This window comes from Podarcis cretensis (genome assembly GCF_951804945.1).
Source record: "Podarcis cretensis genome assembly, chromosome: 9".
Classification (NCBI taxonomy): Eukaryota; Metazoa; Chordata; class Lepidosauria; order Squamata; family Lacertidae; genus Podarcis; species Podarcis cretensis.
Window position 1 is genome coordinate 13889290 of NC_137178.1, and position 15966 is coordinate 13905255.

At 46.3% G+C, this 15966-nt stretch overlaps 1 protein-coding gene across 1 annotated transcript in view; it reads right to left on the bottom strand.

Moving 5' to 3' along the window:
• Window positions 1–603: 603 nt before the first annotated feature.
• Window positions 604–15966, bottom strand: part of SCD5 (stearoyl-CoA desaturase 5) — a 45020-nt gene continuing 29657 nt past the window's right edge. Inside the window, exons 2-5 of the mRNA XM_079991078.1 lie at window positions 12142–12272; window positions 10484–10689; window positions 6004–6236; window positions 604–1586 (exon numbers count right to left, since the gene is read on the bottom strand). Of these exons, the coding sequence (XP_079847204.1) occupies window positions 1396–1586; window positions 6004–6236; window positions 10484–10689; window positions 12142–12272 (761 nt within the window). The 3' untranslated portion in view covers window positions 604–1395. The remainder of the gene's footprint in view (window positions 1587–6003; window positions 6237–10483; window positions 10690–12141; window positions 12273–15966) is intronic.

A 15966-nucleotide genomic window follows, 5' to 3' on the forward strand; every position in this document is an offset into this window, starting at 1 on the left:
TTCCTGCCAGAGTAGTACCTATTTATCTACTTCCACTTTCAGATGCTTTTGAACTGCTAGGTTGGCAGGAGCAGGGACCGAACAATGGGAGCTCACCCTGTTGCGGGGATACGAACCGCCGACCTTCTGATCAGCAAGCCCTAGGCTCTGTGGTTTAGACCACAGCGCCACCCACCCACTGTTGTTAGGGGACCCCTATTCTGCTCTCAGAGCAAGTCTACTTACCAGTACTGATCTTCTGCCGCAATGTACAGCTATAGGGGAGTGTTAGCATCACCCTCAATCTCACTTCACCCCACCCTTGTCCAGGTAAGCTGTAGCATCATCTGTGACCTGAGGGCAGCTGTGCAGCTCTGACCCACTGGACCAGCCACTAATGGATGTGGTCATATTTGGGCACCTTTTCAATCCACAAAGAGCAACGTGGAGGCTCAGAAGGCCAGAGACTTGTTTCAGCTGAAAGCATACTTAAGTGAAGATCTACTGCTTAGATCTCTGAGTGATATGCAATAACATATCCAAGGTTTTCTGACTCCCAGTCATTCGAAAAATAGCGACAACTAAAACAATTCTGTGCAAAGATCCATCAGCAAGATGTGCATCTTGGAGCTTTGATGGTCCCCAACCAAAGAGACTTTATGCTTAAGAGTGCAACGGATTCTGCTGTGTCTGGCCTTGCGCTAATAGCTTATCTCTTCGTTGCCTGTAAAATATGAATATGTATTGGCAACCACCTTCAATCATGCCTGCTGGCCAGTTTTAGAGTTTATGTAAGAAACTGATCTGTTCAGTAAATCAGATGCACATTGATACTTGGGCTTGTGGAACCTGGACAATAACGTTGCAGTGTGGATTCCAGCCACTCCATTCCATTTCTCACCCCAATTTATATGCTCCGTCACTCAAAAGGCATTCCAAGGCCATTGAGCGTGCTCAGTCACCACCGGGCTGTATGGGGAAGCTTCTCCCTTAAAGAAAATGCTGCAGACCTCAGGATTCCTCCAAATCTACCTCCTTTCTTTGCAAGGGAGGTGCTGTTTAGGGTACATAAACAGCAGCATTCACAGCCGGTACACTTGAAATGCAGGAAACAAGCTAAATTTGCAAATCAAGGTCTGAAAGTCTGCTTGCCCTGGAATCCTCTGAATCATTCAGGACTTTCTTGGAAGATGATGTGCTAATGTGTAAAGTGTTGCCTTACAATAGGAAGTTTAAAAACCACTGCATTAAAGTAGGATGGAATTAACCCAGGATTTTAATTTGGCCTATGATCAATGAAAAATACTACTTCCATCCTAAGGGGAAGACTGGGGATAAGGAGACCCTCCACTCCAATGAAGAAACATACAAACAACACATACAGCAGCATCAATGTTCAGAGACATATTTTGTTTCTCAAAAACTGCCATCTCCAGCCCTCTCTTTGCAAGCTTGGATCATCTCCCTCGGAGCCTGCTTCCTCTCGGTGACCAAGCCCAACCAAAACATGAAGTCAATGAACCACGTGGTTGGGTTGAAGTTCAAGCCAAGCTCGCTAGCTGAATAATCAAACGGAAAGGTGTGGTGGTAATTGTGGAAGCCTTCGCCTGGAAAACAGAACCCAGAAGGAACAGAGAGTGGGGTCAAAAGGTAGAGAAGAAAAAGAAGTGGGTGGTAACCCCAACGATCAGAAGCAAAAGAAGAGAAGACCTTTAATGTGCGCTAGAAAACAGTTCATTGCAGAAACTTCCATGCTTTTTCAACATTTTGAAAATAGTACGTAGACATCGCTGGTTTCATAATAATTAGAAAGGAACTACTCCATCTTAAAATGCAGTATCTACTACATCCTGGACCCACCTAGTGGGTCCCCCATTCCCCAGGTAACTCTTACAAGCCATGATGGTTAAGGGCCAAGTCTACACACAGTAGGATGAATATCTTCCTCTTGTTCACATTGTTGGGTTTGTTGTCATCCATCTGATTCGAGAGACAATGGAGTCTGCCTCCGGGGTGAACTCAAACTGCTGTGTTGGCAGCACAGAAGTGACCTCCACAAGAAAGTAATAAAGAGACTATCTGGACAGAACTGGATAGAACTGTCTAATTAAAGCAGCAATATAAGTGATGTTGGACCCCCATTCGGAGCTTGAAGTATGGGTACCCCCAACAAAATTTAAAAATCTGGCTGTATAATTCGGAACTAATGTGATTTGGAAATAATGTGATTTGATTGGCCTGTTAATAAAAATTATTTAAAAAAAAGAAAAAGAAAGAAGTGACCTCCCCGGGGTACCAGCCTGGGCAGTGTGTGTTGAGCTCCTGAGCTGCCCAGACAACAAGACCCCCCTCTCAGACTCATGTGTGGCACCAGCTTGGCTGCAACAGCTGAAGTTGATCCCAGACCAACCGACTCAAAAGTGCTTTGGATGCCTACTCCAGAACAATATTAGCACAGTATTAAGTTCAGCAGGAAAACCTTCAAAGTGCCCTGCAACATGTCACAGCAGAAGGGTTCCAAAATCTAGCTTTTAACAGCCCATTCACCACAACCCATTGGAAAAGCACTGCTTTGGCAGAGGTGGTGGAGAAGTAAGCTTTATTTGCTGTCTTCAGTGTCCTCTCACCTATGATTGGTTGTCTTCTTCACAAAACGTGAATCTTTCGCACTTTAGCTGTTGTCTCATCTGCATCATTCCCCAGAGGTCCCCTGAGAATCAGGGGGCCATCTGGATCTGCAGCACCAGAGAGGGAAATCAGGAGTGATCATGCTGATGACCTTTTCCACCTCACCATTTCGCAGTGAGACCAGGGAGTCAACATGCCAACTGAAAAGTCCTTGGGACATTCAGGAATCCCTTGAATTTCATAAGCCTCTGGGAGCAGACCATTGTAATGGGTCCTCCATCCCTGCAGGGGGGGAACTGCTATTGTCAAACTGAACTCCACTAGGAAATGTTTGGTCCAGGACAGCAAGCCAACAGAAACCTCTCCCAACACCAACTCATCTAACACCCTGTTGTAAAAACCAGATTGAGGTTATGTCTTGCCACGGCTCAGTGATGTGCTAAGTCAGACCCAGCTCTACCTGGTATGCCACCTGAAACCCTACCTGCCTGCACACTGTCTCTCCAGAGTGGTACGTGCTCTGGTTATCTCTCACTTGGACTACTGCATTGTGCTCTATGTGGGGCTACCTTTGAAGGTGACTTGGAGACTACAACTAATCCAGAATGTGGCAGCTAGACTGGTGACTGGGAGCAGCCACCAGGACCAAATAACACTGGTCCTGAAGGATCTACACTGGTTTCCAGTACATTTCTGAGGACAGCCTCTGAGCTGTGACCGCCCACAAACCACTGTTGTAAATCTATACCATTTTCCTCTTCCTCCTCCCTGGAAAGGTCAGGATGGGGAGGTGGCCTCCAAAATTCCTCTTCCTCTGCCTATGTCTCACCTGCCCCATGACAACTCCAGCCTGTGTTGATGCCATACCTGAGGGACAAAACTAGGTCACACCACGTGGCCCACCCAGCTCATCCATCCAATTTTCGGTGACAAATGCCAGATCGGCCAACCTCAGCCACCATCAAATTGTAAGCGAGTGATTCCTTATTCTGGACTGACCTTAGAAGAGCGGTGTCTTTTTATGGACTGAGGATAGCAGGGAAAGGAAGATAATAGCACCGTATCCGGCTTAAATGAATAGACAGCTAATTGCTGTTTTTATCAGCGTCAGCCAAGAGGGCTGAATGAACTCAGACAAAGGGGGGAAGTATGAGACGTGATCGGTAATTGAGAGCAAGGGTAGAATTATTATTAGAAGTGGTACCTGGTGTTTCAAAACAATTTGAGCTGTTTCGGGGGCAGTAGCAAAAATGGGTGCTGCCAGAAAGGCGGTCAGCCCAGTGAGGCAAAACTCGGATGAGTGGAGACCTAGATCACCTGTAAGGCAGGAAGAGGGTGGGATGGACAAAGGGCACCTTTATTTAAAGAAAAGAAGTGGTGGGCGAGAAAAGAGTGCTTAACTCTTCTCCTGACCATTCCTTGCCCCCTGCAAGCTATATCCACCTTCAGCCAGTGTGGTGTAGTGGTTAAGAGCGGTGGACTCGTAATCTGGGGAACCGGGTTCGCGTCTCCGCTCCTCCACATGCAGCTGCTGGGTGACCTTGGGCTAGTCACACTTTTCTGAAGTCTCTCAGCCTCACTCACCTCACAGAGTGTTTGTTGTGGGGGAGGAAGGGAAAGGAGAAAGTTAGCCGCTTTGATACTCCTTCGGGTAGTAATAAAGTGGGATATCAAATCCAAACTCCTCCTCCTCCTCCTCCTCTTCTTCTTCTTCTTCTTCTTCTTCTTCTTCTTCTTCTTCTTCTTCTTCTTCTTCCCCAGATCCAAATTGGACCCACCTCACTTTTCAGCTCTTCGGTTGAGACCCAGCCTGTCAGCAGGTCTGAACCCTCACCCCAAAACTAGCTCCATCCTGAATCACTCTTGGGTCATGCAGCAGAGAAGCTTCATTGATCCATTCTCCTTATAATCATTCCCAAGACAGGAAGATCAGCAACAGCAGTCTCATTCACTTCCCTCCCCTGCCTCCTGCCTTTGCTTTTTATTCTATTATGGGGTGGAGAGAGACCAATACAACCACCGTGAGTCTTTATTTCAGTCCAAGTGAAATGAAAGCTTTTGCCGCAATCGTCTTTTAAGGCGCCAAGGATCTTGGTTGCCTTTCATGGTCACAAGCCGTTAATTCCAGTGACCTTCCCGTTGCATCTGTGACCTTGAGATCCGAGACAGAATGTGCACAAAGACAGCGCCGCATCCCCAGTGGCTTCTGGATGCTGCCATTTTGCATTTCTGATTTATATCCCTTCATTCTCTTAATGTAGGGCCTGGCCTACATAAACTCCAGCAAGGGCATTCGTTGGCTGGTAGGGGCATATTTGGCCCAACAGAATGTGCAGCTGAATGAACCATTGGGAGGACTGCTGGTGCTATTGAGTCCAGTAGCACTGCAAGAATAAATTAAGGGGCATCTGCATTTGTTGGCATTCATCAGTATCGAAGGACAATGGAGTCCGCTTCTGGGGGTGAAGCCAAACTGCTGGAGAATCACAATAACTCATAGCTGCTGCCTCATATGTTGTTTTTGCTGCGTTAGTGATACCAAAGTGAACTCTCTGGGGTGCAAGCCTGGGCAGTGTGTCTGGAAGACCTGGGGTGCCCAGATGACAAGACTCACAGATGTGATCCAAAGGAAAGCAGGGCAATATGTTTGGCTGCAGGAGTTGCCAGAAGGAGGCGGGCAAGGTGCCATGCAACTGTCTCTAAGTGTGGAGACTGCAGAATGCCAGTCTGGTTAAGACGGGGATCTACTGGCTGACTGGGTTACTTCAGTGCTAAACCATTGCACGATACCACTATCTAATGCTAGGTTAATAGCTGAGTCTCTAAATCTAGCATTAGATAGTGGTATCGTGCAATGGTTTAGCAGTGCAGTTTAGCATTCTGCAGTCTCCATGCTCCAGCCATTAGGGTAACATTTGAAGGCAGTTGTATTTCCTCCACCTCCTGAAATGGTTGTGGAGCCAGTACTAATAGGGATAGAGCTCCCCATTGCCTTTGTAATTCCCAGTAAGCCATGAAACACTGCAAAAACAGCCAGGTCTGGAACCTGAATCTCTGAAGGCCCTCAAACAAAACCACCCAAAAAACCGTCTTGGGAGAAGGAAACAAGTTCAACATGAAGTGTTCATATAGTTGCTTAATCAACTTAACAGTAACTTTGCTTAATCAACTTAACAGTAACTTCTAGAGAAGTTTGGAAGAAAACAAACCAAATGCCATCATTACAAATCAGGGATGAGGAACCTGTGGCTTTCGAGATGTTGTTGGAGGACAATTCCCACCATCCCTGACCACTAGGAATGCTTGCTGGGGCTGATGGAGTCCTGCAACATTTGGAGGGCTACAGGTTCCCCATCCCTGTTCCAAATGTCTCTGGAGACTGTTTTTGGTACTCACCAATAGCTCCTATAGTGACAAAGGGGTTCTGCCGAGGATTGATGTTCTTGTTGTACGGCCGATTGCCATACATGTGAGCAGCGCTATTGACCAGCCAAGAAACATTGAGAGAGATGGTGTAACGCAGAACTGAAGCAAGGAAGTACGAATTCCACAAGCTCTCCCCCCAGAAGTACCAAGGCACAATAGTAGGAACGACGAAACACATCAGCACGACCGAAACCTTATAGTGCCTGCGGAGAAAGGAAAGCAGTGACAGGTCTAGGGCTGCATCACACGAGGGGGAAAGGTCTACGCTGCTGAAGGCCAAGTCAGACAAGTGAGAACAGAAGGTAAATGTAAAGGTAAAGGTACCCCTGCCCGTACGGGCCAGTCTTGACAGACTCTGGGGTTGTGCGCCCATCTCACTTAAAAGGCCAGGGGCCAGCGCTGTCCGGAGACACTTCCGGGTCACGTGGCCAGCGTGACATCGCTGCTCTGGCCAGAGCCAGAGCCAGAGCCAGAGCCGCACACGGAAACGCCGTTTACCTTCCCGCTGGTAAGCGGTCCCTATTTATCTACTTGCACCCGGAGGTGCTTTCGAACTGCTAGGTTGGCAGGCGCTGGGACCGAGCAGCGGGAGCGCACCCCGCCGCAGGGATTCGAACCGCCGACCTTTCGATCGGCAAGCCCTAGGCGCTGAGGCTTTAACCCACAGCGCCACCTGCGTCCGGAGAACAGAAGGTAACAGAAGCCAAATTAGTAAACCATAGACTGCAGTATTTAGTGTAAAGCCAAAGAATGGGAGACAAACTTACTTTTTGTCTCAAGAGAAACCTGCATGAAAATCCTGGGAAATGCTGTCAAATATTATTTTATTTTTATTATTCTTGCATTGCAGGGGGTTGGCCCAGATGATCCTTGTGATGATCCAGCTCTACAATTTTATGATTCTATTTGGCAACAAATTTCCAGATTCTGAAAATTCTGATTCCAATTGCCCTTTCGATTCCTACCCTCCTGCATAAAAACCACTGAAGTTTATAAATTTCCAGTGGTGAAGTGGACAGGAAAATGTTTATATTCTACCCATCAGCCAAGTTCTCTGGAGAGTTTGCAGTGGTTTGCCCAGTTGGATTCGTGACGTTCTCACTTTTAATACCCAGTTCACATCCATTCATTTGCTTCAGGGATGACTGTTATTATGACTGTTATTATTTATTGAATCTGTATACCACCCTTCATCCAAAGATCACAGGGTGCTTCACAACATAAAAAGACAAACTGAGATCACAAAAGACATCATAAAAACAAGAACAAAAACAAACCTAGAACCCCCACAAATGCATTTAAAATGACATAGAATTTTAACCATGTGGGTTAAACCACAGAGCCTAGGACTTGCCGATCAGAAGGTCGGCGGTTCGAATCCCCGCAACGGGGTGAGCTCCCGTTGCTCGGTCCCTGCTCCTGCCAACCTAGCAGTTCGAAAGCATGTCAAAGTACAAGAAGATAAATAGGTACCGCTCTGGTGGAAAGGTAAATGGCGTTTCTGTGTGCTGCTCTGGTTCACCAGAAGTGGCTTAGTCATGCTGGCCACATGACCCAGAAGCTGTACGCCGGCTCCCTCGGCCAGTAAAGTGAGATGAGCACCACAACCCCAGAGTCGGCCACAACTGGACCTAATGGTCAGGGGTCCCTTTACCTTTACCTAGAATGTTAACCAGCCAAATGACTAGTTAAAGAGAAACATTTTCGTATGGCGCCTAAAGCTGTTGAATCCCTTGGTGGTTCCCCCATCTGATTCCTCCCACCATTCCTCTGTATCCAACCAGTCCATGACAGCTAAGCACTGGCTCAACCCATATAGAACCTTTGCCAGAAGTCTTGGACTACAAATCCCATCAGCGCCAGCCAGCATGCACTCATCTCCCATCAGTGCCAGCCAGCAGGTTGGTCGGCAAAGGCTGTATTAGGAGATGTCCAGCATCAAACTTCACTTCCCATGTGTTCCCCCCACTGACCCCACTCCCTGCAACCCAAAAAACCACAGAACCTTTGTGTCCCTCCAAAATGCTGTTTGCTGAATGCAGCCATTTGGAATGGGCTACGTTGCAGTCTCAGAATTTCTGCTGATTTGTGCAGAGTAACATCATGCGGAGCAATTGTCATTTGCCAGAATTAGTGTCAATGAGGGCAGATTCCTTCCTCATTAATGCAAATGCTTAGAGTGCATTGCCAAAAAGAAAAAGAAAAGGAAAAGTTATTCTGCAGCGGAAAGGCTCACAAGTGCCCAACTCCCCAATGAATTTCTTTAAGCCTTTCTGGATCTGTCCTTTCACTGGAAGGACAGATCCTGAAGCTGAGGCTCCAATCACATCATGAGGTCACATCATGAGAAGAGAAGACTCCCTGGAAAAGACCCTGATGTTGGGAAAGATTGAGGGCACAAGGAGAAGGGGACAACAGAGGACGAGATGGTTGGACAGTGTTCTCGAAGCTACCAGCATGAGTTTGACCAAACTGCGGGAGGCAGTGGCGGACAGGAGTGCCTGGCGTGCTCTGGGGTCACGTATAGTCGGACACGACGAAATGACTAAACAACAACAAAAACTGAATTTTGAATAAATGTGCAATGAATTTTCATTTCTCAATTAAATTTATGCACCGCCCTTCATCTGCAGATCACAGGGTGGTTTGCCGTATAAAATTGTTACTGTTCTGAATTTTATTGTGTTATTGTCTTCCTTACTGGAAACTGCTGTTCTGAAGAATGCTTTTTTGTCTGTCCATCCCCAAATTTGGGAACTACTGTTTACAGAGACTGGCAGTGGCTCTCAGGGGTTTTGGACAAGGGAGATTTCCAAACCCACCTGGAGATGTTGGGAATTGAACCATGGGACCTTCTGAATGCAAAGCCAATGCTCTGCTGGTGAGCTCCAACCCTTCTCCTGAAAGATTTGTGCATCCTGGTCTGGCATGCGACATCTCTTGGAGTTAGGGTTGGGCTGTCAGCTCGCCAGCCAAATGCTCCATGTAAAACCCACAGTAAAGTCAGCATCGCATCATAATCATCACACAAATCACATTTGCAGGCTCAGGTCACATAATTCCTTGCCCTTGCAGATCTGACAAAAAGAATAATCTGTGCAAGCCCTTAGTGAAGAAGAGGTGGGTGGTTGTATTGGTTTCGTCAAGGCTGTTAAATGCTAAGGGTTGTAGCCAATGCTATAGGTAGGCCTACTCGATGCAGACCCACTGAAATCAACAGACATTATTTCAGTGGGTTAATCTGAGTAAAACTTAACCGGAAACAATGTTGAACAGTTTCAGTGTCTGGGTTGTGGCTAACTAAGTTTCACTCACAGATAGGGTTGCTGTATTTCAAAAAGTGAAATTCCGTTGAGCCATTTTGGGACACTATTTTCAGGAAATTCTGGATGTATGGCAGCCCTACTCATAGACCTGCTAAAATTAATGAACTGATCTACTGGTCTACTACCCCTAGTATCTCAAGATGTGTCATGAGAGCGCTTGAACTAAAATTGACAACCAAAGCTCTACTTTTCTGGTTTATCACCACCACAGTTATTAAAACTGGGCTTCAGGAAAGCAAATAATTTAATTAGACAGTGTCTATATGATCTTGAGTGACAGAATAATCTGGCCACAGTAAGGAAATTTTCTCCATGGTATGATTCTTTTCAACCTGTTCATTTTGACACTTTGGCACCCTATTTGCAAAATTTAACAATTCCAAAATACAGATGCCCTTTCACTTTCACAGGATTGAATATACTGTCCTCGGCTGTACTTGAAGGTTGATTTCAATAAATTTCACTGGGAAAAACGGTTATGTCTCTGTGGAGATGGCAGTATTGAGTCAGTGGCTCATGTGCTTCTGGCTTGCACTCTTTATAAAGATTTGAGGTTATTACCCCTCTATTATTGTCCATCCCAGGTTGCTCAACCACTGCTACTGTGTCCTTTCTTTTAGCAGATCAAGATGATCAGGTGACAGCAAAAACTGCAAGGTTTTTAGCCAGGGCAATTAGAATAATATCTATTATTTGATTATTGATGTAAACTCCCCAACTGTATTTTATATAGTTTTTACCTCTATCTTCAGTACATTTTATTTTATTTTATTTTACTGCTATGGCTAGTGGCTGATGCAAATAAAGATTCTTCTTCTGAATGATCTAAATTTTGCCATGTCTGTTAACTTCAATGTGTGTACAGTCGTACCGTGGAAGTCGAACGGAATCCGTTCCAGAAGTCCGTTCGACTTCCAAAATAATAAAAAAACCAAGGCACAGCTTCTGATTGGCAAACAGGAACATTCACTTCTGGGTTTGGAGTTTGAGAGCCAAAATGTCAGAGTACAAAGGCGTTTAGGATCCAAGGTACGACTGTATTCTGAGTAGGATTAGCCGTGGATACAACCCTCTGCCTTCTCCTCTTGCTAAAGTCTTTCCCCCTGTCCTCCCATTTCACTCACTTTCTTTGAAACATGACAACAGGGTCGTCCAGCAGGTCACTGAAGTCCAGCTTCCTTCCTTTCTCTATGACATCTCGATGCTTCCGGACAAAGAGCCAGCCAATGTGGGCAAAGAAAAAGCCGCGCTGGGCATTGTGGGGGTCGGCATCCGTCTCCGAGTACTTGTGGTGGACTCGGTGGTCTCGGGCCCATTCGAAAATATCGTTCTGCATGGGGGACAGCAGGAGGGTTTAAGCAATTTGAGTTTGGATTCACAGGCACATAGTTTCAAACACAAGCACCGTTCGCCATAGCAGGAAAAACAACAACTGTTTGCGTTAAATGATATCTCAAATGAGTGGCTCGCTTTCCCCTCACCCAATTCAGCCATTCCTTAACCCTTCTAAGTGGAGAGTGAGGGGCTACTTTAACTGATTACAGTGGTACCTCGGGTTACAGACGCTTCAGGTTACAGACACTTCAGGTTACAGACTCCACTAACCCAGAAATAGTACCTTGGGTTAAGAACTTTGTTTCAGGATGAGAACAGAAATCGCACGGCGACAGCGGGAGGCCCCATTAGCTAAAGTGGTACCTCAGGTTAAGAACAGACCTCCGGAATGAATTAAGTTCTTAACCTGAGGTACCACTGTATAGTTTAGAAATTATGTATTGTAATTTTTTAAGAGTGAACTTCTGTTTAATTATTATTTGCTGGCATTTAATTTTATTGTGTACAGTTGTACCTCAGAAGTCTAATGGAATTCGTTCCGGAAGTCTGTTCGACTTCTAAAACATTTGGAAATCAAAGGGCAGCTTCCTATTGGCTGCAGGAAGCTCCTGCAGCCAATCGGAAGTTGTGGAACCCGCATCAGACGTTCAGGTCCCCAAGAATGTTCACAAACGGGAACGCTCACTTCCGGGTTTGCAGTGTTCAGGAGCCAAAATGTTTGACTCGCAAGGTGTTCGGGATCCGAGGTATGACTGTGCTATTATATTCTAATCCAGAATGCTGCAGTTAGGCTGGTGACTGGGAGAGGCTGCCGAGACCACATAACACCGTCCTGAAAGACCTACATTGGCTCCTAGTATGTTTCCGAGCACAATTCCAAGTGTTGGTGTTGACCTTTGAAGCCCTAAACGGCCTCGGCCCAGTATACTTAAAGGAGCGTCTCCACCCCCATCGTTCAGCCTGGACACTGAGATCCAGCGCCGAGGGCCTTCTGGTGGTTCCCTCACTGCGAGAAGCTAAGCTACAGGGAACCAGGTAGAGGGTCTTCTCGGTAGTGGCGCCTGCCCTGTGGAACGCTTTCCCATCAGATATCAGAAAGAAAAACAACAACCTGACATTTAGAAGACATCTGAAGGCAGCCCTGTTTAGGGAAGTTTTTAATGTGTGACATTTTAATGTATTTTTAATCTTTGTTGGAAGCCGCCCAGAGTGGCTGGGGAAACCCAGCCAGATGGGCGGGGTACAAATAATAAATTACTATTACTTTTACTATTACCAACCGCTTTGCTTCCATTACACAAGTGTCTGCATGCCAAGTTTCGTTCATCTCGAGGATCAATGAGGAGCTCCTCTTGCAAAGGGAGCTACACCCACTGAGCAGCCTGTCGTCAGTGGAGAAATGAAATTGCAGGCATGCATGGGCAGTAGCTAGAGCCTAGTTGCTCACCTGAAAGGCCATTGAATTTGCTACAGCCAGGAATATCCGCAAAGGTAGTTTGGCTTTGTAAGATCTGTGACTCCACAGGCGATGGGCCCCTGCTGTCACTCCCAGGGCGGTCACAAAGAAACACAGGTATGCTGCAAAACATAAAGGAGAAACGGGGGGAGGGGGGAGAGAAAGAAATAAAGTGTAAATACCAAGCAATTGCATCTGTTATTGTTCCTTGTTAAAACATAGCTCAGACTTTGTTGCTGTTGGTGGGCTATATTTTTCTAATTACATACCCTCCAAGTATCCTGATTTTTCAGGGACAGTCCCAGAAATTACAAAAGGCACCCCAGCTTCGGATTTTATCCCAGAATTCCCATTTTCCCACCAGTGCTGCTTCCGAGCTCGAGGAGGATGAGCTAGTGCTTGCCCTGAGCAACGACGATGATGGTGGCCTCATCCTGTTGCCTCTCCATGGCCACTGCTGCTTGGGCAGCTCATAGCAGCTGCTGGAGAATAAGCAAGAGGGAGAGGCTAGGAAAGAGGTACACTTTGGAATTTGCTGGAAAGGCACATGTTAAAGGCACATGTTAAAGGCACATGTTAACAACCTATAAATTGATGCGCTGTTTCGCTGCATGGTTTGCCATGTTAAATCCCCACTGGGATTCCCTCACCAAAGAGTCCTAAATTGGGGGCTTTCAAGATTCCAACAGAAGATACCTGCTGTGCCTTGAGCTCCCACTCTGATTGTGTACTGTATTGATTAGAACACTATAGGTTTCGGGCAAAAAACATAACCCAAGTCATTTATCATTCTAATGTAACCCTCCAAATGCAATATGTGTGCCTGGAAGCACAATTCTGGCCTGTTTCCCCAGCATCCCATTCCCCAGCACTTCCCAAGCCACTGGCAGAAGAAGAAGAAGAGGAGGAGGAGGAGGAGAAGGAGGAGGAGGAGGAGGAGTTTGGATTTGATATCCCGCTTTATCACTACCCTAGGGAGTCTCAAAGTGGCTAACATTCTCCTTTCCTTTCATCCCCCGCAACAAACACTCTGTGAGGTAAGTGGGGCTGAGAGACTTCAAAGAAGTGTGACTGGCCCAAGGTCACCCAGCAGCTGCATGTGGAGGAGCGGAGACGCGAACCCGGTTCCCCAGATTACGAGTCCACCGCTCTCAACCACTACACCACACTGGCAGGTGACAGTACTAAACTCCGCCTGTTCCCAAAGACCCTCTCTGCCTTTGATGGTCCATAATCTCTTCTCTCCATGTTTCATCTGACTGAAATTTACAAGGAACACCTTCTGTTCTGCCCTGTCCTCCAGAACTGCAAAAGACTCCTTTGAAGATGTCGGAATCTTTTGAAGATGAAGCTGTCTCCAGCTTCTTACTCCCCATGTCTCTTCAAGGGGGCTTATCTTCTCCCCCCACTAAGATACCGCTCTGTGCTTCATCATAACCATATCCCTCCTGTTGCTTTTATATCACTTTGAGCATAGCAGCACTAATACTGCCAAGAGAAAGCCAGCTGTGCTCCCACGTCCTGGGCGCTAACAGAAAGGCTTTCATCCGTGCTCTGTTTTGAGATATGTCAATTTTGCTCATCATGTCTGGAAGCGGGAACAAGGAAGCATCATCCAAACAGATTACAGTCCCTGAAGGAGTCTCTGCCTTGAAGATTGCACCAAATGAGGTGCATTGTTCTCAAAAGCTGTAAACATAAACAGCGACAATCGAAAGAATCCTTTGTTGACATGGTGAGATGTTTTGGACCACAACTCCCATCAGCCCCAGCCAGTACAACTTGATGGGAGTTGTAGTCCAAAACATCTGGCCAGCACCAGGTTGGCAACAACAGCTGGTTTAAAACTGTGCCTCCATCCCTTTGTGCCATTGCCAGTTGAATTTCTTGTGAAGGATTGCTAGCGCAGATGAAAACACAATTGAAATCAAAACATAATTTTGGGTTTTGGAACTTGGGTACCAAAAGTATCTTAGCTGACACAGGTTCTGTCCCTAGTGTCTCCAGCTAAGAAGATCAGGTAGCACATGAAATAAAAGGCCTTGTATCATATGACTGGAGAGTCACAGCCATATCATATTACTGGAAGGGTCATAGCTCAAAGGTAGATCACATTCTGTGTCGAGTCTCCGACACCTCCAGCTGGGCTTGGAAGAGGATCCTGCCTGAATTCCTGAAGAACCACTGAACAATACTGCGCTAGATGGATCCATCTTCTGATTCAGTGTAAGACAGCTTCCTATGTTCACTGCCAGTCAGAACAGGCAATGCTGGGCTAGAACGGCGGTGGAGAACCTGTCGACTTCCAGATGTCACTGGTTGGCATTCCCATCAACCCTGACCCTTGGCCATACTGGATAGGGCTGATGGTTTTGAACAGCTTCTGGGAGGTGACCAGTTCCAGAAGGGGTTGCCATGTTTTTGCTTGTTGTTGTTGTTTAGTCATTTAGTTGTGTCCAACTCTTCGTGACCCCATGGACCAGAGCACGCCAGGCACTCCTGTCTTCCACTGCCTCCCGCAGTTTGGTCAAACTCAGGCTGGTAGCTTCAAGAACACTGTCCCACCATCTTGTCCTCTGTCGTCCCCTTCTCCTTGTGCCCTCCATCTTTCTCAACATCAGGGTCTTTTCCAGGGAGTCTTCTCTTCTCATGAGGTGGCCAAAGTCTTGGAGGCTCAGCTTCAGGATCTGTCCTTCCAGTGAGCACTCAGGGCTGATTTCCTTCAGAATGGATAGGTTTGATCGTCTTGCAGTCCATGGCACTCTCAAGAGTCTCCTCCAGCACCATAATTCAAAAGCATCAATTCTTCGGCGATCAGCCTTCTTTATGGTTCAGCTCTCACTTCCATACATCACTACTGGGAAAACCATAGCTTTAACTATACGGACCTTTATTGGCAAGGTGATGGCTCTGCTTTTTAAGATGCTGTCTAGGTTTGTTTTTGCTAATAAAGAGTTAACTCCAACTTCAAACTGTGTGATTAACTGACTGGCTCACTCTGTGACACCTTACTAGTTACAGATCAAGACTGTTGCTATTTGCACAGCCCCACCTGTTGATTTGTAGCATCCAAGTGCACAGCGGAATGATGAGGAATACGTGCCAACATGCTTTATATTGCTTTATTTACATTTCAAAGCTGGTAGATTACAGAAAACCATCTTGTCTCTGCCGGAGCAGAAAACTGCATCCTCTCTCCTCTGAAGCTCAGAGAGAAAACACTGAGAGAACAGTGAAAAACAGGAAACCAGTGTACGTCACATCCAGCCTCCCTTTCCCGTGGGAAAACTCCAACAGTAACTCTGTGGAATGTAAACATTGTCTTGTGACAAGCCTTTCGCTGCACAGTGAAGAGAGCAGAAACCAACATCCTCCCCCTTTCTGTGAACACCACTGGGCAGCGTGTTCGTACAATATCAGTACAAACCCAACTTCTGCACATAGGTACAGTGTTGATCCCTTGATACAATCTTGGACAATACATCAGCAGGAATTTCATTACCTGGCATATAGGACACCGTTACGAGTCCCTTCTGAATACGCTCCCTAGCATGTTGCAACTTCAATTGCAAGTGCTTCGTGCTTTGCTTACAACCATCAGAATTCAGCAAAGCCAAACATGCTTTGTTGTCCTGGTAAACCTGGATTGGACATTTGACAGGAATTCTCATGTCTTTGCACAATTGTAACAACCATTCACAATCTTTGAGTGAATAAGACAGTGCATTCAGTTCAGCTTCACAAGTACTTAAGCTAACTGTTGTTTGCTTCTTGCATGACCAATCAAATAGACCCTGATTGTACATATAGCAAACT